The 26,359-nt window shown below is 41.7% G+C and overlaps 1 protein-coding gene across 2 annotated transcripts; it reads right to left on the bottom strand.

The window, feature by feature from the left end:
* Nucleotides 1-25,777, bottom strand: ZC3H12B (zinc finger CCCH-type containing 12B). Of its 2 annotated transcripts, none has more exons than XM_053473774.1 (6): nucleotides 25,467-25,777; nucleotides 5,536-6,356; nucleotides 4,188-4,327; nucleotides 3,619-3,853; nucleotides 3,015-3,121; nucleotides 1-2,497 (listed from the first exon to the last, which is right to left on the bottom strand). In XM_053473774.1, the coding sequence occupies exons 1-6, from the start codon at nucleotides 25,641-25,643 to the stop codon at nucleotides 1,062-1,064; spliced, it is 2,916 nt and encodes a 971-aa protein (XP_053329749.1). In that variant the 5' UTR covers nucleotides 25,644-25,777; the 3' UTR covers nucleotides 1-1,061. The 2 variants fall into 2 exon arrangements, with proteins under 2 accessions (XP_053329749.1, XP_053329750.1); XM_053473775.1 differs by lacking the exon at nucleotides 25,467-25,777 and adding an exon at nucleotides 11,845-11,907.
* Nucleotides 25,778-26,359: the final 582 nt, after the last annotated feature.

The following is a 26,359-nucleotide window of genomic DNA, read 5'->3' on the forward strand; positions in this document are numbered from 1 at the left end:
TTTGTTTCTGTCCCTGCTGTAGCTTTGCATAGCATAAATATTTTGGCGTCCAATATTTACAAGTGTATTAACAGATACTTATCATAAATATCAGCATATGTCTGAGTTCCAGAGTACTTGCTTACCTTTTATAGGTACTGAAATGTGTCCCTATTCACCCCTAATCCCATAACATGAGGTGCTCTGATCCATAAGCCACAAAGCTAAACTTTAAAAGTGCCATTTTGGGCAACAAGGTCTTACACAGAGGAATGCCCGTGCCTTCTCAGTCCTCGATGAACCTACCTCCATGAAATGATAACATGAGATAAGGGCAGTAGGGTCAATCAGCAGGCAAAGAAGAGGGGGGATCAGTTGAAGATGTTGGCAGATGTTAGTAACCAGTAATTAGAAGTGGTTATACATTTCAGGGAGTTATACATCTAAGGCCAGGAATACAGCATCTTTGTAGATTCAAGAAAAACCATTCCCACAGCAGCCATGGCTGATTGTCGCAGAAAAGCAACTGCTTAACACTACTAGTTTATGTATCTATGTAAGTATAGATGTGTGTATAAATGTACACAAACCTATACCGACTTAAAACTGCAAATACACAAGTATGCATGCAATATAATTGCTAACAATATGAACTGGTGCTTCTATGTGCAGCTGGAGAGCATTTACACAACATAATGCAAGCAACTCCTATGCTGTAGGTAAGGGCTGGCATCTCCAGCATTTCAGGGGTTAACACATCCCTTCCATTCTCTGTATTCAGACTAGGAAGGAGCACAACTGCCCACCAAGGAAACTCTGTGGGTTTTAACCTGCCACGCAGGTTTAGCAGGGATATATGTCTGGGCAATAAAGACATGCACTCCTCCAGGAATGCTTTTTTTAAAGAAAAAAAAAACCTCTAAAGTCAGCTTCTAGAAAAACAATAAATAAATAAAAGTATGTTTTGTTCAGATTGTCTGAACTACAGCAGAGAACTGCTCAGCGTGCCCAGACAAGAGAAACATTTTTCATTTAGGTTACATAATCAATAGATACTATTGTCCATGCGTAACCGGTGCTAGTTAGCAGTGTTGTTGGCCCGATCTTAACCTGGAAACTATGACAGCAGCCAACTGCTGGGCATCTGTAACGTGTGGGTTTTTTTCCATGACAGAGAGCACAACCCCAGCGGGAAAAATGTTGCATAAGTTTTTGTAGGTCTGATACTGATGCTCTGGAATAACATGTTGCTCTCTGGGCTCACTGGACATTGATGGCCAGTGGGGTGACCTCCAGAGCTGCTCCATTTTTTCAGGCATGCTCCTGACCATCACTGGTTCATAGCAGGGCTGCATGAGGTTGTTACTTAGAGGGTAAGAATGGTAACCGTAGGTGTCAGTGGGACATGGTAAGGGGTCCCAGCTAGCATGCTGCTCACGGCACAAAGGGGGTCTTCTCTGTCGCATGGGGTTGCTTTCATAGAGACGGGAGTCTGATATGCTGTCCATTCTAGTCATTACTAGTGCTCTCCCAGGCTGAGCATTGGCCGATGGATGCATATTTTCTGGCATTGGGTAATCTCCAGGGCAACTAGAGCGTGCCCCTACAAGAGGGTGTTGGATGTGCAGGGCCAAATGCGAGATGGACTGTTTCCGTTGTGCTTGCATGGGCTCTTCTTGCCCATAGCTTTGAACTCTGGTTAGGGCTTCATGGTAACCAGGAGCAAACTGTGGAAGTCTGCTTTGTGGGGGAGGTCTAGGAGGCTTCATGTTGTCTTCTAGGTTGGGGTCTGAGAGACCTAAATAGAGGTCACTGTAAGAGGAGTAGGAGTCACTGCTGGTGTGGCTCAGGCAGCTCTCTGGGCATGGGCTGGAGTTCCTGGAAAAAGCACCCCGATCTTGCTCTGACATGTAGTAATCTGAGCTGGGCATACTGCTGATGCTCAGGTTGGAGAAGTCACTTAGCATGGAATAGTAACCATGGTCTCCCAGAGACTCATATTTTGGATACTCCTCTGTGTAACTCACAGAATTCCCATGACTGTTTGTTACCAGAATTGGTGGATAGTGGACACTGGACATATGATCTAGGGAGCACTTCTGATGAGAAAACGGTGATGTACCTGGGACAGGGCTGCTGGCAGATCTTGTGTTTAGGGCACTGACGGCATGGCTCTTTGGAGGAGGGAGGGTTGGAACACTAAGGGCAGACACCAGAGATGGTACAGAACTCGCCTCTGACTTACGAGCTACTGAAAGCCTCTGCTCCGGTTCCACAGCTGCAGAGCGGATGCTGGGGTCTGACTGCCTTTTAGGGGCAATGCGCTTTGATTCAATGCACCCTTCCCCTTTTGAGTTGGATGGTCCAGTGCCACATTTCACCAGTGCTCCTTCGCTCATTGTCTTGACTGCTGAAAGTTTAGCACTTATCCTCAGCTCGTCTGCTACAGATCTCAGAGGCTGGTTAGCCCGCTCCGGATGGTAGTACTTACATTTGTGCCCATAAGTGCACTTTTTTCCTGAAAGAAAAAGGGAAAAAAAAATTCTAAACAATGCAATGCAAATGGGTGGTGGGGAAAAAGTCTGCATTATAAAAGGCATAATACTCATGGGAGGAGTAGAATCCTGGCATTGTTTAGGTAATAAAAGTTTATATCAGTTTTTATTATGAAACATGAAATAGTCTAGAAAAGATAGCGACCAGATTATTTCACCTAACGTTCGGTAATTTGTACTAACACTTCCTGCTGCCATATTGTATGAGAGAAACTATTTTCTGCGATCCTACTTCCTGGATCATTAAGTTTTGTTCTAACAGACAAAAACACCAAATATAAACCACAGAGATGAATGTTCAGCAACTGTGAGACATTACCCATAAGCCTCCTCTATATTATAGTGATTTTGACCAATTGTTGCTTTTACATCATTTACATTCCAGCTTTCTACCTACAATCATCAGTGATGTAGAACAGCAGATACTGTTCATGCCATACATACACATATATGTAAATCCCCTCCCCATGGTTTGCTCACCATAAGGACATGGCTGTTTCTTATGCTCTGGAATAACAGGCTTTTTGCGAAGGAAGTTGTCCAAACTGGGACCATGTCTTCCCAACGGATCATCTGGAGGCATAAATCTGTGAAAGATACCCAAAGTGGTCAAAAAATGTCACTGCTTGGTAGAGTAATCACAGTGACCACATATTAAAAGTGAAGTAAAGACAAAACGCTTTGTTACACATAATGGTTCCTGTTAGAATTTTCAGAAGCCTCAGCACATTTACAGGAATAGGCCAATATTTTCTTGCTCCTGGATTTATTGCTAAAAAGAAGTCATGCCAATGGAAGGACTTGTTTTTAGTGATAGGGCCACTGACCTAGGGTACACCAAACTACGCCACTGAACACCAAAACAAATAAACCAATGACAACACTAAGACTATTGCTAAAGGTAAGTGCCAAATTACGGTTACATAAAATCAAAGAAGGCTAAGCCCAATAAAGAATCATTAGTAAAAGTAAGACAATTGGAAAAAAAAGTTATGGTTTCTTTAATTCATATTTTTAAGTGTAATCGGTGCGTTACTGCCTACAAAAAAAAACAACAAAACAAGCAAACTCCTGAGACACATACTTGTCATTAACGAACGAGTACATAAGGAGTCGCTCTTCTATAAACTTCTTCCACTCCGGCTTCTCATTCTGGAGGTCACGATAGTTGTCATTAGATACGATGATGCCATCAGAATCGCAGGCCAACTTGACTATGAAACGGTCATCATAACAAACAACCCTGCGACCTTGGACCCTCCGAGACGGTGTAAACACCAGTATTTTCTCTTTTTCCAATTTCCTCAACACATCTTGATCTATGTGAAACAAAAAAAGTTCAGAGAACTGAAATTATGAATTTAATCGCATGTGAAGAATTTCTATCAAGAATGCAGCTTAATTATTACCATCAGGAGTACTTTACATGTTGATGTTTAAAGTTACCCAACTATAGATTTAACATGCATTAGAAAAAAAGTAATTTATTTCTGGTAAGATAGGGATACACAGCTTCTTCAATAAGAAGGGCTTGATCAGTAACAGAACCCTTTATAAAGGTATCTCTAGAAACTCAACTGCTTTTTGACAATCCCACATTTCACACCCAAAACCAGGTAACAAAGCTGGCACAGTGCACAAGAAGACCATTACCTGTAATTGGCGCATCTGGCCGAGATTGCTCTTTTCTCCATGCAGGCACAAACACTGTGATGTCCTTATGTCCTTTCTCCAAGAACCACTCCACAGCCAGCTGGATTCCTCGGCATGAGAAGACCTCTTTGTTGCCATGGCTAAAAAATTAGAAGTACTGCACTGAAGTTACGTGTATACACATATTTTTCTCTGCATTGTCGTACATGTAGGACACAAATTACTGAGATATATATATACTTAATACAGTTCCCTTAGAATCTGAGAACACTCAAGAGGTACAAAACACCTATTATCCTGTTCCTTCCAAGGACTAAAAGACGAGGCTTAAAATGGAACAAAGAAACACAAGCCATTTGTTAAATAGTCATAACCTAATCTCTGTTGACTACTTGAATAGTCAAAGCTTGCATAGCTACTTCCCTGAAGAACAAAAAAAAAGTGCGGGGTTGTGTGTCAGAGATTCAAATCCAGCATTACTCAACAATATGTTTTTGCCCAAAATGCCTGCCGCTGGTTATCATCATTTGACTTGTCTCCTAACTTTAATACTAATATTTAATATTTCAAATCACCCCCGTGACAACTTCAGAGAGACAAGGGGAAAGCCCCAGTGTCATGAGAACATTTCATCTTTAGGTGACAATACATCAATTCCATTAAAAGTCCAAAGTTTAACTCTGCCTGTGCAGGTCGGATGATTTTTGCAACCGTTTCTAAATATACCATGTGTATTTACAAAGGGTACATAACAGGTACTTAAAGGGACTTTTCAGCAACCAGATGCATTAAAGTGCACATAATGGCTGGAGCGTCCCTTTACGTGCAAATGGACTTTTTTAAGGTTTTCTGATGCTAAACATCTACTGGCTAAATATAAAATATATGTACCAAAACAAAATTATGTTTTAGGCAGCCCGCTTATTGTTAAGTGGAACACTTCTACACGCCTACTAAGGCATGCAAATGCAAGCAGCTGTATGGAGGTCAGCACTACTCATACAGAATACAAGGGGAGTAGATTGCAGGGTAGCTAAATACATGAAAAAAGGGCTCCCGAGAAGCAGTCAGAGCAGCTTTGTACAAAGCTCATTAAAGTCAGCAAACATATCCCGCTTTGGTGGCGAGCTGTGGTTTCTGCATGTTATCAGCATGGCAGAGCCAGCTGTTCTAAATGTCATTTTCCAAAGGCTGCCTGCACATTAAACTTAATGAGAATGTGTTAAAATCTTGCTTGTGTCTTCTATAAAAGTCAAACACAGCAGCAATCAATTCATCAGCGACTATAGTGCTAGAAAGACGTGAAAGAAAATGTGTGTTTAAGAAAAAAGAAATGTACCGGACCCACCTCACTGCCACATTGCTTCCATCGATAACAATAGGTCTCAGATTATCTGTGTTATCTACCACTTCATCTTCAAGAGAGGATTCTGGACTTGCAGTCTCTTTGGTGCAGACACCTCTGGGCACTAGAGTCCCACCACTGCTGCTTAGAGTGCTCTGTGCGTCGGACTCGCCTTTATTTCCCAGTCTCACCAGTTCAGCCAGAATATCATTGATGAGAGCATCTGCTCCCAGCTTGTTGAGAACAGCCTGAATCTGCTCTCCAGTGTAGCCCAACTTTAAAGCGAAGTCCATCTTTGCTTGATACTCTCGGTTCAGGTTGCTCTTTGAATCCTCCGTTTTCCCTTGGAGGTCGTAGGGAACTTGAATGCTACTCTGTGAGAAGCTAGGACGGTCCAGGCATGGAGACCTACAGAGCTGCCGGTGTGGTTTGCTAGTGATATCAATACCCTGGAAAAGGGTATTGCCGTAGCCCCCGACGCCACCCCTTCCTCCCTGCTGCTCCGCTTCGCTCTCTGAGCTGGTCCATTCATCTGATTCCCCGCTGCAATCTGCCGGGTCCTGTGAGTATTCCATCTCATGCGCAGCCGCCCTTTCTTCCTTGGACGGCCTCTTCTTTTCCATTTCCAGTTTCTTGACCATAGACCAGGCCGTCATCACGTTTACCTGACCGCCAAAGATTTCAAAGCTCTCGTTTTTCACCTTCAAGATTGCTAGACACTTGTATTCAATGGCATCGCGAAGGCTGTGTAAGACCTTCCTAAGTTCTGGTGATAGAGTTCCTTGCTTGATGTACTGAGGGGCACAGAGCGATGTAATGTATTCCTGCATTGAAGAGGGGAAAAATGGTTTAATTTGTGTTTAATGAATCTTGTATGTTGTCAACAAACTACTATTTAGGTATAAAATCTAATGCATTGCATACTCATCTTACACATCATACTGCTACTGGTCTACAACGCAACAAAGTAATGCTCCGTCTTTGCCCTTACAATCCCTTCGTCCAACCTCCCCCCGAAACATTGCACTACGGATACCGATGTTGTAACTACGTTATTTACCAAAAGCGTCTCGGCTTGTGGGTGAAGTGAAACCGCTCACGAAAACAACAAAAACATTTTTTTGTAGGTACGCATTTCCCTAACTATAAAGAAAAGCTATTTTTGGTTTCTTTATAAAAATTCCACAAAAGGATGCTCTGAGTATTGTATTTCCAGACATTGGCTGCAAGCCAATAAGCAAACAAATATACATACACCACGTAAAAAGATAATATATAAAATGTATGTATGTAAACACAATCCAACTTCATTCCTTATTCCTAAGGGTCATGACTGGAAGGGGGGCGGGAAATAGACTGAATTATGCTGAAAAGCAAAAAAGCGCATGTTGTAGTTAATGGTAATAAATTGAAGTTTAAATGTGAGTTTGGTAATTGTTACTCTAAAAACCATTACAGACACTGTGCCCCCCCCATTTAGGGATTTATTATCCACCCCCCATCGTCACAAAATCAAGAGTTCAATAATACAGCGGCACAAATTCACCCGGCGGATTCAGAACCAAGCGGGAATTACACGGCTACCACAGGAGGGGGATCACCAGCTTAAATTCAGCAAAAAAAGGACACAACAGATCATTTAAATGGTAAATATTCTCCTTATAAGCAAGAAAGACAAGAAACAAAATAAATGCCCATTTTTTATAATTGTTATTGATTCATTATAGCGCCATCATACTCCGTAGTGCAGAGCAATGTAATACAGTTCATCGCAGAACAATTCCGACTTACAGTAACAAAAAAAGTTAAATTTGTATTTCTTTTAGAAACATATTCCTTTATACCTTTACTAAGACAGTAATATCTGTACCCAACACAAAGGAGCGAATGTTAAAAAGTAATAATAATTATTATTTACAATCAGTCTGTTTTACATTTGGCGCTAACACTATCTTAAACTGCAATGACGACACTTCTACAGAACCTAATGATCGATGGGTGCAAATTAACCCTTCCAGTGGTGGAACGCGGGTATACATTCCTGGCATACCGCCCCAAAAACCTCTTTATCGGTTAGACTACAGTTTTGTTTCCACAGCAAACCAGTAGCTATGGCTGAGAAACCAATTGTTTGAACCGTCATGCATGATGTCTCGTTTCCTCCTGATGAAGCCCTCAAAGTACCGTATTTGCTCGATTATAAGACGACCCTGATTATAAGACGACCCCCCAAAATCTGAATATTAATTTCGGAAAAAAAGAAAAAGCCTGAATATAAGACGACCCTATAGGAAAAAAGTTTTACCAGTAAATGTTAATTCATGTAAACTATGTGAACTATTGTTTGCTAATAAAAGCTATGATTGAGAAAAATATTTTGTTTTTATTTCCTTTTTTTACAACCTGCCCCCCCAGTTATGCACATCTGCCCTCAGGCTTGCCACTGTGCCCCATGATATGCCTTTTAACCCTCTAAATGCCACTGTGCCCCATGATATGCCTTTTGACTCCCTTTGTGCCACTCTTCCTCCAGAATTGCCTTATACCCCTATATGCCACTCTGGCATTTAGGGGGTTAAAAGGCATATTATGGGGCAGAGTGGCATATAGGGAGGTATAAGGCATTTCAGGAGGCAGAGTGGCATTAAGTGGGTTAAAAGGCATTTCTGGAGGCAGAGTGGCATTAAGTGGGTTAAAAGGCATTTCACAGAGCACTCTGCCTCCAGAAATGCCTTATGCCCCCCGTTTAACATTCCCCCCCCCCTGCTCCAAACTTACCAGTGCTTCTGAGTCCCCGGTGAGTCCGGGCAGTGTGTAGAGCTCTACGCTATTCATGTAGACAACTTCCGCTGCAGAGGAAGCTGTCTACACGAATCGCGTAGACTTCTACACGCTGCCCGGACTAAGCACTGGGGACTCAGATGCACCGGTAAGTTGGGGGGGGGGGCATAACACAGGAGGATCCAGATCCCCTGCATCGCTGCGGGGGATCTGGATCTTAGTCTCATAATCAGACCTATTTGAAGTCTGATTATAAGACGACCCCGATTATAAGACGAGGGTATTTTTCAGAGCATTTGCTCTGGAAAAAACCTTGTCTTATAATCGAGCAAATACGGTATTTGCAAATCAGCCCCTCATCTCCTGTTGTTTTAATCCTGAAAGAATTGGAAGCGTTGCTCGTGTGGACACATCGTGGGCGAATTTACCAACAGAAGAAAGAAAAGAAATACAAGTCTGCCGAATACAAGCGTTTACCTGTTTTTATTCTCCATCTAGTCATTAGGAAAGCTACTGCAAAAGTGCTGCGCGAGGGCGATAACACAGTCCGCAACTTGGTTTATAGGTTTTAGTCTACTTGTGGCAGCTTTTTACCCTTTGAACCCAATAACAAAATGCCAGCTTTATACCTTTTTTGTGAGTATAAACGGTGAAAACAATGAGGAGCATTCCCACAAGAAACTTAATAGTTACAGGAATGCAGGGAGACCAAAGTATAAAGTTTATCTGTTTATGGAAAGTGCACTGGAGTTTTTCTTCAATAATGCTTTTTTGTAGTTCCATTACAAGATCTTCTTCCTTATTGTGCCTCCGTCTTCGTTCCATCTTTTCTTTAGGGCTCTGTCGTTCCCGGAATGCAAACCACAAACACACGACCGGCACCGCAACCGGGGTAGGTTTGTGAAGCCAGTTTACATGAGTTTTGCTCACTGTTGATAGTGATACAGATAGAGATGATGGGCTGTGCATGAATGGGGAAGGATTCATTCATATCATGTGAAAGTTCCACTAGCTATATCAGCCACTCGTGCATAATTTCAGCGTTCCATAATTTAAAAAAATGCGTCTAGTCTTCAGAATTCTCAGCAATCTGTCAATTCCTATCATAGAGAATAATCGGCATATAATCTGCCTTCCAAATATATATCTACAATAATGTAGCCAGTTATATAAAAAAAAGCTTTCCTCAATCCACACAAAAAAGTATAGCTTGAGGGAAAAAAAGTGAGAAGTGCAAAACAAAACAGAAGGTCAGAAATGCTGAGATTTTTTTTAAGCTTTAATAAATTCATTTTTCTTCCATTCATAGCTTTGTGACTCAAAACTTCTCAAACCTTATAAGCTCCATGAAATGGCAAAACAGTAAGAAATTTGGTCCTGGGTGAGGCAAAGGGCACACCGAATGAACTGGGTAGCTTAACCAACGTTAAAAATAAGTTAGAAAAATAAAAATACAGTTAAATATGCGTAATGTTAGGCCTATGCAACAAAATAAGTTCTGCAACACTATTTTCTGTACTGTTCATATAAACCTTGTGCTGCAACCCTGTTAAAGTCCCAAGAATCCTTTCTAGATGTTGTGGTAGATGCCATTCAGGAGCGTTCCCACTCATTCCAGGTTGGTGTCTTGTCGGAAGCCTCATGTCACAAAAGCCTCCATGCCATGGGCTCCTGGAGGGGACTGAGTGCCAGCCTCCTTCCTACAGACTATGGGCCCTGGTAAGGAGTGCCATATTATCCAAATCATAAGAGACTCTAAAGACTGTGGAGCTCGGAAACAGATTTGGGGTTCCTGCATTTTGGGACTGTGATGGTTCCTAGAGTCACCCTACCTCTCAGTTAATGTTATCCAGTGACATGAATTATTGTCCTGAAGGGAGAAGTCGCTCTTGGCGGAGGGGGACAACCTGAGGTCCCTGGTCGGTCCGTCACACCTCATATTTACGTTTAAATGCCAACGCTTTGATCGTGGATGGGAATAGGCTGTTGTTCGGTCAGTGAACAATCCACAATTTCTCTCCAAGTTAAAAGAACCGATCACTGACTGGGGGCAGGGATCTGTGCCTGGAATAAGGAGCCTGCTACCATGACAACAAAAGCGTGACATCAGCTGTCAACCCCACCTTATTTAAAAAAAAAAAATCACAAAGACATAAAAAAATTGTCGAAAAATATTTTTTTTTTACATTTCCTTAAATTAAAAAAGGGGTGAAAAGCGTTTGTGAACCACAACTCCAATAACCCTGTATTATGATGAGGTCCACATGGTCAATGAGCATCACGGGGGATAGTATTCCACACATACAGGTGCTTTGCTGAGAGTCCTGGAAAATGAACTCAAAGACCAGGAACCATTGCATTGAGTACAGGGAACAGGTCACTGTCTGAGACTGTCACAGGCTGATCCTCAGCTTTCCAAGAGACTAGTCCATCATTGACAGCTTCGAGGAGGAGGATAGAGGGTTAATGGAAATATATATATAGTCATGGAAAGGTCTGAAGTCTGAATGTAGAACTATGTTCTATCATTGAATGGACAGCAGGTAAAGGAAAAAATATGTCCTGTGTTATAAACCACCTAAGGGTTAAAAGACCATGGACGTTCACAGAATAAAGCATTTTTATAGAGACAATTCAGCCACTATGACATACATAATCCCCTGTTTATAGTATATACTAGAAGAGATTTAAATGGTCAAAACAGAAAAAGAACAACATTAAAAAGTCCTGCTTAAAACATCCAAAATTTAAAGTAACAGATGAGCCAAAACAAAAAAATGTTCAATTCCTTTAAACCCGTCATTTTATTTAGACAGAAACCCTTTCGTCAGACTAGAAATTGTGTCAAGTCCTGTCTATACAGCCTACAACACTGTAATTTAGAATGTGTACAGGTGAGTTGGAATGAATGGTTCTATGCACATGTGTCCGAATGAATGTTTCTATACACCTGTGTGTTGGAATGAATGGTTCTATGCACATGTGTCCGAATGAATGGTTCTATACACCTGTGTGTTGGAATGAATGGTTCTATGTACGTGTGTAGGAATGAATGTTTCTATGTACATTTGTGAGATCCTTCTTCCAGATCCTCATTTAAAGTCACACTAATTGGTCCAAGTGCTCCCTTACGCAATGCATTTATTCAGTGTTTGCCCAGCGAGTAAAGTGTATTCAGTAACCGAAACTTAAGAGACTTTCCCCTGCGTCCCTTTAAACAAAACAGCTTCCAGCTGCCGAGAACGCTTGGAGGGATGAAGTTAGAAACTTCGCAGGGAAAGATGTGTGAACTCCCTCTACCAGAACCCCTAAAGCGACCTCTATATCATGGGAGATGCGAACTGATCGATTAGTAAATACCCATTCCAATCACTACAGTGAGCCACATTTCCCTCTATCAATAATTATCATTTATTTAACCCACTTCATTCCGCGATCGCCACACACTAGAAGCGACGAGACCTTACTAGTAAGTAACCCACCCCACGCCCCCTTACCCCAGGGTCGGGTTCCAAATCCCGCCGTCATTACCTGGTGCCTCGCGCAGCCCCGGGAGGAAGGCGGATGAGTGGGATGCGGTCGCCTCTCCGAGAGTTTTAGGCGAGAATGCCTGCTAGCCGGGGCTGAGAGAAGAGAACCCTTGAGCTGACGTCATCCGCACTGGTCCCGCCTTCTTCGTGACGTCGCCTACTACAGGATCCCCGACAGCGGCTGGGAAATTCAGTACTTCCACAGAGACAACAAAGAGCGAAGGCTCGTGACCCGCTGACATCATGCTGTCATGCCGGAAACACACATGACTAACGCCCGAGAAAAACTCCTTTACTAAACACTGATTCTTTGGGGAAGTCTCCTCTTTCCCAGCAAAAGGAACAGCATTCTAAATATACCCCCAGCCGGGGGCCACGTGCCCTACTGTCAGAGGCCCAATATAAGTATGGTATAGAGGGAGCAGGGCATCAACAGGCCCGGGCCAGGGGCAGATTGGAATATATGTGGGATACAACATAAGGCTATCAGGGGGCAAAATAGAATAAGGGTCCCGTAATAAGAGCATGCACAGGAGCCAGACATGGTGTAAACGCTGTTGATCTGGACATTGTGTTCAGAGGAGACCAGCCCCACTTGCCAGCCCTGCACAGAACGCGAAGCACTCGTCTACGACCATAGACACGTTTCTATTTTATTATTAATGAGGCGTAAAGCGGACTTTCTAAGCTTAACCAAGACAGGGACATTAGAGCGGCGGAGAGGGGCTGCCATGTGGAACTTGTACAGCCGGATCTAGAATTTGGCTGAAACCACACAGGAATCCTATTCTTTGCAAAGCCATGGGTGAAGGCCACAGCGTTGGCTTCGCTGGCGCTGGTCTGCAAGCAGAAAGTGTGGCGCTTCACTTACACGCGAAAGCTGCTTGTGTTCTGGTAGCATGCACAAGGGTCCTCTGCTCATGCGCACAGGTGACATATCCCCCAGTGTGTTTTACAAAATGAACCCTGGCACTTTTAGGGCTAGCAATGATGTGCTTGCGGATACATGGCAGCATCAGCAGCAGGCAACCACCCAGTAAAGCAGTGGCCTGACGATAAAGGTACATGGGAGGCACAAAGGGAAGCCTACCACTGATATAAACTCCCCCTACATTAACATCATTCACTACCACGCAGTCCTCACCTCCTGTTTCTGACCCCTACAATGTAACCCTCCATTCAGGGCCGGCCCGACAATGGAGCCGAGTGGGGCAACTGCTCCAGGCGGCACTTTTGAAGGGGCGGCACTTTGCCGCCCCAAGCCCCCCCTTTTTTTTTTTTTTTTTTTGAAGCGAAAGAGAGAAAGGGGCGCCGAGTGGTTTTCGCTTACCAAGCTGTCAGTACCCGCTCGGCGCCCCTCTCTCTCTCCTCTGCGGCGAGTCTCCCTGTTCGGTCTCGGTGCCGGCTTGTAATGCTGAGCGCCGAAAGATTTCCGGCGCTCAGCATTACAAGCCGGCACCGAGACCGAACAGGGAGTCTCGCCGCAGGACTGCTGAAAGGTAAGTACGGGGGGAGGAAGAGTAGATAATGGGGCGGGGGGGCGGCAGGGACGGAGGGAGAGAAAGGGTAGATAAGGGGGGGGGCGGCATTTTAAAATTCGCCCCAGGCGGCATTTTGCCTTGGGCTGGCCCTGCCTCCATTTCTCTTGTATCTGAATGTCAATTGCTTGTCATTTTGTACTTGTCATTATCTGTAAAACTTTTACCTTGTACAGCGCTGCGGAATCTGTTGGCGCTTTATAACTATAGTATAATAATAATAACTAGGTGTTTGCCCATTGTGCCAGATGGCCACTTTAGGCTTACATCCGCATTGTTTCCATGTTTACAGCCTGTATAAGAGTGTAAATTTGCTGTCCCCTCAAAATAACTCAACACACAGCCATTAATGTCTAAACCTTGGCAACAAAAGTGAGTACACCCCTAATAAAATATTTACAAAAAGGTGAGGGTGTACTCACTTTTGTGAGATACTGTACATGTCCCCGCACATAGGACGCTTTTGGGTTTCAAATGTTATGAATGAGACTTCCATTACAGATGTCTCGCATTCGAACTGGGAGATGATCAGTTATCTTATGGGGGCTGGCAACTTCGCTATCTGCTTTTTCCATGGTAACAAAATTGAGGGGGACCCTTAACAGTCCTTGAACGCTGGCAGGTGATCTGTTCACCTCATCTTTTGCAGGGTCAATAGTCTAATTTTTGGTAACATGCAGGTCAGATATTGGGATTTAACAGCCACTGTTACCTGTCAAAGACCCCTCAAATAAATAACCAGATATGTAGTGTATAAATATACTTTTTTTTAAAATTATTATTAGTTGAGCTTTTGCGGAGCAAGGAAGACGTAGTCCACAAAAGCAGGTACAACAGAGGTGCAAAAACTTCTCTCTCAGTGAACCCACACAAGTTATATGTTGTTTCTTCCACGACAAGATCTTTCTTTAGATATTATTTTGATCGTATCATATAATTTACTATAAAAAAAAAATAGTAAACCATGGTGAAAGATTGAAAAAAGACACTTTTTCTTAATTTTATTTGAAAAATCTTTTACTCATCTACAGAAGCGAATGAAAAAGCCTGCTAAATACATGCCTCCCAACTGTCCCGATTTGGGCCGGACAGTCGGGATTTTGGGTCTCTGTCCCACCTATCCCTACCTCTGTCCTGCTTTGCTGCGGCGGAGGAAGGGTGAGAGCGGTACTCACTAAGGGGGGGGGGGCACAGCCACCTGATCTGCAGGACTAGTTGGGAGATCACGATCTCCCTCTAGTCGGCTCAACATTAGGGAGCGCGAGGTCTGTCACTTCAGACCTCGCTTTACTGCTCCCTCATCACTACGTGCCTGCAAATAATGCCGAGTGCTGGGATATGACGTCATCCCTGCGCTCTGCAGCAATAGCCAGCGTGTAGCGTGTATTGATGAGGGAGCAGTAAAGCGAGATCTGAAGTGACAGGCCTCGCGCTCCCACCACAGGATGGAGAATGAAGGAAGGAGGATGGTGGAAGAGGTAAGCTTATGTGTGTCTATGGACAGGTGTGTGTAAGAGCAGTATAAGTACGCACATGTATGTGTGTGTAAGGGCAGTATTTGTCCTGAGTTTCGCTATTATAAAACCATTTTTGGTCATTCTGGCCCCCATGTGCTATATGGGAGATCTCTGAAGCGGGTCCATATAATTTACCCCATCAAACCATATATTTTTGAAACCTAGACACCCCAGGGTATTTCAAATGTTAGTATTTTAACTCTTTCCATGCACTAATTCTACTAACAGTCTTTGCCAAACTATGTGGTAGTCATTTAGGTATGAATGTACAGCTCCTGGTATATATCACTTACAAACATCACCCCAATATGTGTTCAGCAACATCTCCGGAGTACAGTGATACTACTCATGCTTCGTGGGTCAGGATGTTTGGGGGGGCTAAAAGGCCATATTTGAGGCATGCGCAATTCAGTTTTTAAACTTGGAATTTTGACATATCGAAAAATCTGCCCCTATATTCTATCTGAGACAAACCCGGGGTTTTCAAATGCTGGTATATCAACTCCTTTCATGGCAGGATTTGTGGGAAGATACAATGCCGATTTTAGGACTTGCTCATAAATGCAACATCACTGGGGTCTTCTATTTTTTAAGTTTTATTTTCACTGATCACATAGTGGTCTACATTGACCTGTATGTTTGGCTGCAGTACCTGTACCTCAAGTTCTCAGGTGGCCATTTGAAATGCCACTTCAGCAACACTGGGTAAGCTTAGGAGTTGATCATTGATCGCCTGCTAAGTAGTTTTTTTAGTTGCCATAATTGAAAGGCATGTAGACTTTCATTAAGGTGAATGCGACCGCTCCTAGCAGCAATCGTATAGGACCACAAGAATGCAGGTTGTGGCCACCTTTTTGGTGTCTGACATCATCTGAGGTCTGCGGTACGCCTGGTAGAGGTGCCGCAGTCGAAGGCTGAAGCACTGACTGAAGAGAAGGTAGGCTGCGCAAAGTGGAAGTTCCCCTTTAACAACACTGCTTGTTTCAGGAAAACAAGGTAGGGAAGTAGGACAATGAGATGTGTTGCATGCAGTAAAATCCACTGCATTCCATGCAAAATGGACTTTAATATACATTTCACTTAATTGATTGGGTGGAGTGTTCTTTTAACAACCGTCAACAATGTTTCCATTCTAGATTTTAAAACACATACTAGGTATTTATTACAAGAAGGGAAGGGAAAGGGGAAACACTCTGGTGCCTCAATTAAGTTTCTGTTTTTGTATTGAAATGCAAGACATGAAAAAAGCAGGAACATTTGTCAAAAATAACATTATATTATAAGATCAGTAGAGGAATTATAATTTTACCAGTCCTAAATTAGAAAGATTAAAATTTTTTTGTTTCAAGAATAAGCAAACTTTCTGTTCACTCTGGAAACATTAAGCACTCTTGTCCCTAAAACGCAGGTACCAATATCCCTTAAATCTACAAAGCTGAATAAGGAAACTATTTGTATATACGGCGAAGCCAAGAGACACGGCTAAATATAGATCGGTAGCCTCAAAACGTTTATTCTTTTGCTCCAAATCTGAAATTGCTCAAAGTGGAGGCTTGCAGATTTTGCCCATGTTTGCTGGGCCATTTCCAGACAGGATCTTCAACTGACATCAAACCGTATTTCTGTAGACTGTATATAGTCAGTAGTATAAAAGAGTTTATAAATCTGGCCAAAGAAAAGGGATATAGCTGTATTGCCCCAAGAGAAGATCTTTAGTCAAAGATTAAACCTTTTATTGGGCCAAGATAGAAAAAGATGCATAATTTTACATAATCTTTTTCTGAGCTGGCCCAATACAAGTAAACACCTTCATCTAATGGCCCCATCAATATGGTTGGCAACTCAAATGTTCTCCAAGTGACCAATTCACATAGATAAAAATTGCTGAATAACCAATACACAGTTAAACATATTTATTTTGAAGTTTAAAGGAACGCTCCAGCCATCACATGCATCTTAAATGTATATGATAGCTGCATTTAAATCTCCGTGGTGTCCCCCTTGAACATGCATGGATTGATTCTGCAGTATCCCCCATACGCATCTCCTCAAACTTAATATACATACTGCCAGTCCGCTCCAGCGCCGGCTTGGAAGTGCTCTCCATTGTTCACGCCAATCAAAGTCATGGAACCTTGGACCACAGAGTTCATATGTATCCATTGCTCAGGGGGCTACTTTGACCACTTGAGTGTCTTTAAGAAAAAAATTATGTGAAAGTGCCAAAATTATTTTGCTTGTTTTCTCTGTAGAACCAGACAACTCTACTAGTAGCAGATAATCTTTATTATGAAGGTGAGTGCCTAAAGAACATTGGAACTCAATGCATGAGGTATTTAATACGGTTATGGCACAGAACTACATTTAAGGCTTGGTTCCTAATCAGATACATAGATATTGCAGCTATATTGCTGCAATTGGAGCTCCTGAGACACGCTCGTCTATAAACAAACTGGGGCTTTCTTACATGAGCTAATATAAACTGATGCTGCGTTGCTTGAGAATTCTGAGTCATCGAGCAGTGGGTTGTTTTAGAAATGTGCTCCTACTCTATCAAGAGCATGTATACAAGCAGAGATCCACTATTCTTTAAAATGGATCTGTCACTTTTCCCATATATGACATTTTACAATTCTATACCCTAAAATAAACCCTCACAATGTTGTTTACGGGTTCAAATATGCAATATATATGTAATTACTGGATCTGCATTATCATTCCTATCTCCCCTTCAGTTAGCCCTTTTAATGGTGGGCGAGGAGAAGGGCGAGAATGTCAGGACAGAAATCTGATTAGAGCATGCTGGCTCTGCAGATCTTAGATACAGATCTCAGCTTCCGTGAGGTTGACATTTAAACAAACGTAACAATTACCAAACAAAAAGTGAAAGTTAAAGGGAGTTTTAGTAAAACCAATCTCGGTAAGCTAAAAGCAGATACAGAAAATATTTTCCTATCTGTTGAAAATGCACTTTTTTTAAAAGGAGTATTTTATACTAAGGGATATACAATGTCAAACAATCTCATAAATCCTTCTGTAAACAACTTCCACCATTTCTGCTGGAAATGTATCCACCTTCTAAGAAACACTTTTTACACTATGGTCAATTTTAGAAAGAATTCTTGTTCTAGCGTTCCTATCACAGACCCTCCTTCATCAATACAGTGCCCAGAAAATCTTACAAAATCAAGAATAAAATCAGATAAATAAAGTGAAACTATATAAAATACAGCAGTAGATATAGTGAAATAGAAGAAATGCCTGCAGATCATAAGCAAAGGTTTTTTCATCTCCATCATGCAACGTGGTTCTGTTGGCTCACATCCTTTTTCACTGCCACTGATAAACACGTCACTTACTATTACTACACATATTTATGTTAGGTACGCTATAAGATTAACATATTTTCACTCTGACCCATGCAGTATTCAGTCTGCACCTTGTGTGCACTAAGTACTTTATTCCTTTCGAGACCAGTGACGTATAAGATACACCATGAAAAAATGTCCACAAGACCAAAAAACGGTCCATATCAACACAATCGTAGGGACAGTCAGATGACAAGTAAGGGAGATACAGTCAGATGACAAGTAAGGGGGCCAAATGGTTGTCTAACAAGAGCCCAAAAGCTCTCAGTGAAAGCTGAAATATGTGGGATATTCATTGTTTTATTTGTTTGTGATTACCATTATGTTTGTGATTACGCATATACCAACTGTGAAAATAATAATAAAACATGATTCTCTGAAACAGTAATATTTGCCCTATAATTGCCACAAAGACATAGTAATTGTTATATTAAAAATGTGGTGCTTTTTACTTTTTTTTATTATATATATATATATATATATATATATATATATAATAAAAAAAAAGTAAAAAGCACCACATTTTTAATATAACAATTACTATGTCTTTATATATATATATATATATATATATATATATTATTCAGATGAACTGTTGGACTTTATATCTAAAAGTGGTATCAAAAGAAGATTTAAGTATAAAATGATGTATAACTTATATGGGTACAGTAAAAATTTAAAAAGGGGGGGTCATAGCTAAACAAACCTATTGTAAAATATTTTTTTTGGACTGTAATTAACTACAACATGCTTTTCATTAGCAAACAGTCTCAGTAAACGCAGAAGGCTACTCAGCAAAATGTAACTGAAAAAAGAAAAATAAATTTCAGCTAACGGCTACCATGGAATACGCTGGCCCACTTTGTGTTTCTATGGAAGCTCTTTATCACAGCAAGGGAAAAAAAGTCATATTTAAGAATAAAAATCTTTACAGAGTTGAATGATGTGGTGACGTAAAAAGAAATAAAAAATGTTTTTTTTGTATTCTGCAGAGTATATGAATGGGCCAAACCACATAGGTAAGAGTCTGCTAAACAACCTTTGTGAATGTGGGGCTTATAATGGATAATTCAGGCTTGTAGCCGTACAGATCTGAATCCACAGATGCCCAGTGCTTAGCAACCATTCCTCCTCACCTAAATACTTCTTTTCATGGGAGTCACGACTGACTGCTAGGACAGATAACATCATGTGGAGTACATCACCCCCACCCAAAACACACTTTAGTCCAAAGCTTGCATCAATGAAAACATCAAGGTCCCATATTTCATTGAGTACTTTTCTAGAGCTCAAATCAGGTAGTTATGCTGATAACTCAAGCAAACCAAAGCTTGTAACCCCAGCCTGCAATTTTTTTTACTTTGTAACCCCCCCAGGTCACAGCATCTTTTGTGCCATTTTTACCATGTCTGTTGAACCACCATTCCCCTTTTCCATGTTTAGTGTACTGACAAAACTCATAGTTTTTTCAAAGATAGGGTTTTCTCTTTATACTATTTTTGTAGTATTTCATTTCGTATGTATAATATGTAAGTAAAAAAAAAATAAAAATAAAAATAGCTATGGCAACACACTAGCTACGGACCTGCGTGGCTTGCATCGGGTTAACGCTATGATTCACAGAGACTCTGTAAATAGTGCTCATCTCCCTGTATCACTGAGTCAGAGGGAACCAGGAGGTACTGCATGATATCAAAACAAAAGGAGTTTTAGCCTAAAAAAATAAGGGGTTTTTTTTTTTTTTCATGGAAAATCTCTAAATGTTACATCACAAAAGCACATTAGGCAAAATTGTGGCTTAACCTTACCAAATCATAACATGTAATTTTACAGAAATTCCTCAAACAACAAAAAAAATATGCAAAAGTGACAATCTCACAAAACATGAATCTCACAGAAGCATGAAGATATGCGCTATAAAGAGTATGTGTGTCATAGGTGAAAAGTCACATGCCTTGGTAGGAGCTTTGGAACCAGAATATTTGTTGTGTTTATCACCATTCATATGGCATAAGCCGTTGCTTTACAAAGAATGTCACTGTGGTATGGTAAGGTTATTGCATATGCTAAGGAAAATATATATTTTAGATCGTAATAAAGGTTCCTGGCTGTAGAGTTAGGAAGACAAATTTTGGGGTCAAAGTTTGTTTTAAATATTTTATGTTATCAAAAGGCATTTGTAAAATCTTCTTCTATTACATCACTAAGAAATTCGGTATGAATGTGCTCCAGTTCTTAAGAGATAGGAGGAGAGGAAGGAGAAAGACTAACAGTGAGCAAGTTCCCCCAATTCAAAAGGGGACTCGTCGTCAAATGCTAAACAAATTTATATACAGCTCCTTTGAAGAATGACATAATGATAGCATAACGATAACACAATGATAATCCTTTAACCAATACTACTGAGAGAAAGAAATATTAACATGAACTCGTTCATCTATTCTACTGAGAAGGCTGGCCCAGAGTTGGCGCTATATAAATAAGATTTACACTGTTATTACCATTTGCTGGAGCATGGATATAATTATTGGAGGCGAATCGCAATCCTGTACAACTGATGTCATATCATAAAACAGACAGCATAGAGGGTCTCTGGGATGATGACAGCAAATGGACAGGAGGGTGATTGCCCCGTTGCCCTGTCGTGAATTTTAAAACTGTAAGGTCCCTTTACCGTTTTTTGTTTCTTTTTGGGTTTTATATTGTACTTTATGGTTGTACAGAGTAACAAAGATAGCACTAATACTATCACTGTAAGATTCCTACCCTATGTTTGGGGCCTTTCTGTTCAGTATTGGTGGTTGTGGTCAGGAGAGATGTTGGACAGGACTGAGCAATGCTTTGCTGAAAGTGTTGTCTTTTTGGAATTTGTTAGCCTTCCTCTGGGGATCTCCCAAAGAATAGCGCTGTATTTCACCACTTTTATTTTATAAAACTGTCAAAATACTAATGTGTGCGCATAATTAAGAACTGCGCGTCACCTCCACCCTTCTTGCATTGGCGCCATTAAACCTTGAAGACTAGAGCATCACTGGGTTCATTGCCAAACATTTTTAGCTTCTCTGATCCCTGAAAAACAACTGAGCCTTAAGGTCTCTTTAAGCACATGAAATATATTCAGCAGAAGAGCGATTACTTCATTAATAGATGGATTCACACGCTCACAATCGACAGGGTTTAGGACTAAATTCTGCCAGCACCTTTTCGGCGTGAATATGCCACAACTTTAAGGATAGAGGATTCTGACAAATTAATTTACAAACTGGGAATGTAAGGGTTACCCTTTAAAGGGGATACATCATTTTTCTCAAATATTATTTTCAATGGTTCAGTGAACTAAATAAAACTGTTAGAATCAGATTCAAATTAGCAATGGGTATATTAGTAATTTACTGTACAGGTGTACTTCCTGTTTTCTAGATCTGCAGAATTATTCTTCCCCACCGAGTTGGTGCTCCACTTTAGTTTAAGGGTGCTTGTATATAGCAAAAGCTGTAGTCTACCCATATATAAATACATATATTTCATCTAATTGAAGCACAAAATGAAACCTTCCATGAAAATAAATATTGCTTAAACCATAAAGTATTTTCCTTTATCTTGTCACTTCCGGATTTGGTGTTTCAGATTTGCAGTAACTTGTGCAGGCAGAGTCCGGAGGAATTACAGAGCATCCATCACTCAGATAGCCAAGTTCCTGTTTACAAAATCATATAGGAAATGCATCTTTTGAATGATAAAAGCGGAGCGGTGGTTAAAAAAAAGAAACGGCCTGACAATAATCCGAGAGCTGGGAGCGCCAAAACAGTGATTCAATATTCAGGCTGGTCAGGTGAGAAAGGGATGATTCACATATTGTCCTAGTATGGTGTGATCTGTCTCCACCAAGTGGAAAATGAGGAAATAATTGCTCTGACGCAGTGGAAAAAGTCAGGAGTAGACTGATTATGAGATGCTCCTCCCTGCCTTTACCTAATCCCAACCCCTCCACTGAATCTAATGGGGGTCTCAGAACACAATAAAGGGAACTCCCACCAACTTTTCTATTACTAGTATCAGACTAAAAACAAGTTTTCATAAGTATTGTGCAGTTTCCTCTTTTTCAAACAGTTCCAGCTGCATATTGGCCAACTGTATGTGTTCTGCCTCTAGTCTATTCTACTAGACAAACACCCTGAGCTCCTTATCATACTGCTCAGCATGACGTTGTGAGTAATGAATGTGCATGGAAGAATGGCTTGTAATATGACCTCATTAGCATTGCCATAAAGTATCACATCGGTGTGGTGCTTGAGAAAGGAGTCATCCAAAATATCACATCCAACAACAGCAGCTTCCAGGTACCCATTCAAAGCAGATTTATTGGGGAAATTAAATAAGCCCATACCGACATACATTACTGCCTAAGAGATTTTCCCATGGGACGTTTTCGTTGACGAGATGATTGCCAGTAGATACAACTCATACTCAACTGTATTGAGGAGTTAGGCAAACATGGAGCACGTGGTTGCGTATACTGCTACACAGATGGGAGGCGAGAACAGGACCACAAGTGAGTGAGCACCCATAAGTGTAGTTTACTTTTTAAAGGCCAGGGCACTGGACATTCACTTCACTTAGTCTGATAAGCATTGTACAGCTCGGCAGAATATTATGGTGCTATATAATACAATAAATAGTAAGCGGGAAGGGTGGTTAAGACAAGGACTGAATAAAAACATCTATTTTACTGGTGCAAAAAGTTAGGAGCTGGCACCCAGGTCCTTACAATATGCATTTTAGTGAGCACCACCCTGCTAGCTTTGTCCCCCATCTCTATCTCAACTCATAAGGGTTGGAAATCATGCCTGCTACTAGCATCGCCTTTTGCTGTGAAGTACTCCTTGTTTACATTAAAACAAAGCGCATTAGATCTGGACAGGATCCAGGCACTTTTAATTTACACCAAAAAGGACACTGGTACCTTTTTGTATCTTTTATTGAGGTGTATGCAGAGCTTGTGTGATTCCTACAAATAGGATTTTTTTCTCCCTTGTATCTTTACAACCTTTACAAGTGTTTTTTCAGTTGAAATTGCCTCCCCCTAGTGGTCAAGACTGGAATGTTTACCTGTCCCAAGCAAATGTTCCCAGCCCACCTATTATTTATGTGAACTATTGTAACTAGTATAACACATTTTGGTCACATCAGTGACAACAGGAATAATGAGAAGTCACAGCTCTATCCAACAATCTTACCCCGTTCTCTTATTCTCTGCTGTGAGAATAGTATTGAGTGCAAATATGTCAAAACAGTTTACATAATCGAGTGTTAGGGCAAACGTGCGTCTTAACTGATGTTTTAACAGTACAATAGTCAACAATATGGGTTTTATGTAAATACCCTTCTATTCTAGACTGAAAATTACAATGAATTTCAATCAGAGGTCCTGTTTAATTTACTAACTTGAAACAATAAACATAAACTCCAAATGATGATGCTGTGTGACCTTCAATGAGTTAATGATTGGTGTTGATCGCCTTGCCTTTCCTTGTTTGTCTATGTCCTCCTCTTTCCAGCCACCCACATGAGTTGCAAGAGGACAAGAATCTTTGTGACTTAGCACAATTGGGTTACACTGGCAGTGAGCGTGACTATGATTCAGTCTCTAGTGAGATTTTCTTTCCCTGTTTTTTTTTTTTGTTTTAAAAGCAGGATGGGCTTGCGGTGAATTTTGAACCATTATGGCAGTATGTCAGCGGTATCTGATCAGTATAAGTAAGAAAAGGGAATGCCATTAGTCATTTGAGAGCTCTCATATGCTATTGCCCAATTTGTTTATCGTCTTTAAATATATGTATAGCTTGCAGTAAACATGTGAAACAAGCATAGAAACATTGAAATACTTAGAGACTTAGTGGGTGGTAGATAAGTGGAACAGCCTCCCATCACAAGATCAGGGACTAATTAAGGACTTGGACCCAACACCTGATTTAGCATAACTCATCCAGAGGGAAGGAGTGCAATATGGAGCTGAGTCGGCTAAAATATAGTCTTAATAGACACTTGCAAAGTTCTGGTATCCTGAGGGAAGTCCAGCAGCTCTGAGCTTACCATAAACTGCTTGCCTGCTTAAGCCTACCCTATGAATAAATAAAGTGAATTAACTTATGCTTGACAGTTCCATGCACTGTCCGGCTGTAATTCTGGCAGACAAGTGTCCAGTTTTTAATGGTCAGGTCTGGCAACAAAAGCTTTTACATACAACACTGCATAGCGTGCACATATTTGGATAGAACAAATCAACATCTAGCATTCTCTGTAATAAAATATGTTGTGCTAGACTTCTTTAGGTGATCCTAAAGAAAAACAGATTACAGACCGAAACTAGTTGCTGAGAATGTATGCCCAGTTATAGTAAACAGTGGTGTGGGTGAAGATGCAGGAGAGGTTTCTCTATGGCAATCTTACTTAAGGCTGTAGGGTGTGGAGCTCACTGAAAGGCTGCAGCGTAGGAGAAGCTAGTAAACAACGAGGGTCATTGAAAGTTAAAACTACATCTTGATGTTAGCGCCTAGGAGACCTGTGGTCAGTGCCTGGGCTGCTGAGCAACAAGTCAGTATGGGGGTGCATGGTTAACTACAGAAGTTGCCACCGAATTGCAGGGGGTGGTTGTTTGACTTGTTGCCCTTTGGGATGGAGTAATGACATGATGCAATAAGGGGAGAACAAATAATGCAGGATAAACTATTATGGACAGAAATATATGACCCGTTAAGAGAGAATGGGATAGTATCCAATTAGCAGAGAACAAACACAATAATGTATAGTTTAGGAGAATGCATTAATGGAAGAATATATGTGCCCATGAAATATCCATCTAATAAGCTTACAAAGTGTGGCAGCAGTATGGGTTAGTTATGTAGGAGCACCTTGCCCCTGGATACATCTTTTAGAAGACCAATGGCAGCATGTGAGGTTACCAATGGCAGCAAGTCGGGGTACCAATGGCAGCAGCTTGATAATATTGGGGGTATCATCAGAGGATGAAAAGGCTGGAAGGCATCACTTGCAGGGCAAAATGTGTTGGGCTCGGGTGATTATTAATGTTTCAGAAGTAAGCAGTGGGATGGGTCACAGGTAACAGACAGCAGGACAGGTTATATTCCAACATCAGAGGGCGACTCCCTGACAAAAAGTGGCCTGTGATACAAGACTCACCCGGGCCTTATCGCAGTGCTCCTCATCTCCTATATCGATGCACACAGTCTGGCAGGGCTCATGCTTCGAGGCCGGTTGGTGGAAGCGTAAACGTACACGAAATAGTCTCTGTATGCGGGGGGCACAGCGCTGCAGCAGAGGACACGCACTCTCCGGTACCTTCAGCACCAACACCATCTATCTAGGGGTCTCGGAGCACTGCGCAGGCCAGGCAGGCCCCAGCCGGACCCAGCAACTCTGGGTGCACAGAGAAAGCGGCCTACACGGGGTCCGGGCCCGGGGCCCTGCCGCTCCCTTTCGCCTCCACCTCACCGAGCAGTCCGAAACCGCGGCACCATCTCCGAAGCGCAGCCTACAGCTGCCCACACACCACCCGCTCTGCGTATCCTAGCAACGGCGGCCGGGCCTCGTACATTTGGGCAGCAGCGACACCTAATGGGGGAGGCTGAACTGTACAGGCCTGGAAGTGCCGTCAAACCGTCTCACTCCGAAAAAGAAAAAAAATATATAGGTCACCCATCTAACCTCAGTGCTGTAAACATTCTGCATGGGAACCAGTGAACCCGAGTATTGTTATGTATGAACGCTCTGCTCCCCCACCGAAGGGTCCTCCATTGAAAGGATCACGGAGGGTCTGGATAAGCAGTGACGTGCCTTGGAGGACTTTTTTTTTTTTTTTTTTTTTTTTTTTTAGAAAAAAAGGGAGGTGGGGTGCCATGAGGGAAGCTGTGAGGGACGACAGCCCACAGAATCGACCTCCTGTGGAGATTAAATCTCCTGCTGTATTGCTGTTCTCTGCAGGGCTTTGTTCCTCTGACCTCTATGTGAAGTTTATTACCAGCAAGTCTAGCAGAGGTAAACATGGCTTTCAATCTGGAATTGGTAATTTTGAT

Source organism: Spea bombifrons, chromosome 8 (assembly GCF_027358695.1).
Source record: "Spea bombifrons isolate aSpeBom1 chromosome 8, aSpeBom1.2.pri, whole genome shotgun sequence".
Lineage (NCBI taxonomy): Eukaryota > Metazoa > Chordata > Amphibia > Anura > Pelobatidae > Spea > Spea bombifrons.

Excerpts from the sequence above, each read along its gene's own strand:
- ZC3H12B (XM_053473774.1), bottom strand. The coding sequence starts at position 25,643 with ATGGTGTTGGTGCTGAAGGTACCGGAGAGTGCGTGTCCTCTGCTGCAG. Across the intron at positions 4,328-5,535 it reads GGAAGCAATGTGGCAGTGAG|CCATGGCAACAAAGAGGTCT; the intron begins GTGGGTCCGGTA and ends CTAATTTTTTAG. Across the intron at positions 3,122-3,618 it reads TACTCGTTCGTTAATGACAA|ATTTATGCCTCCAGATGATC; the intron begins GTATGTGTCTCA and ends TATCTTTCACAG.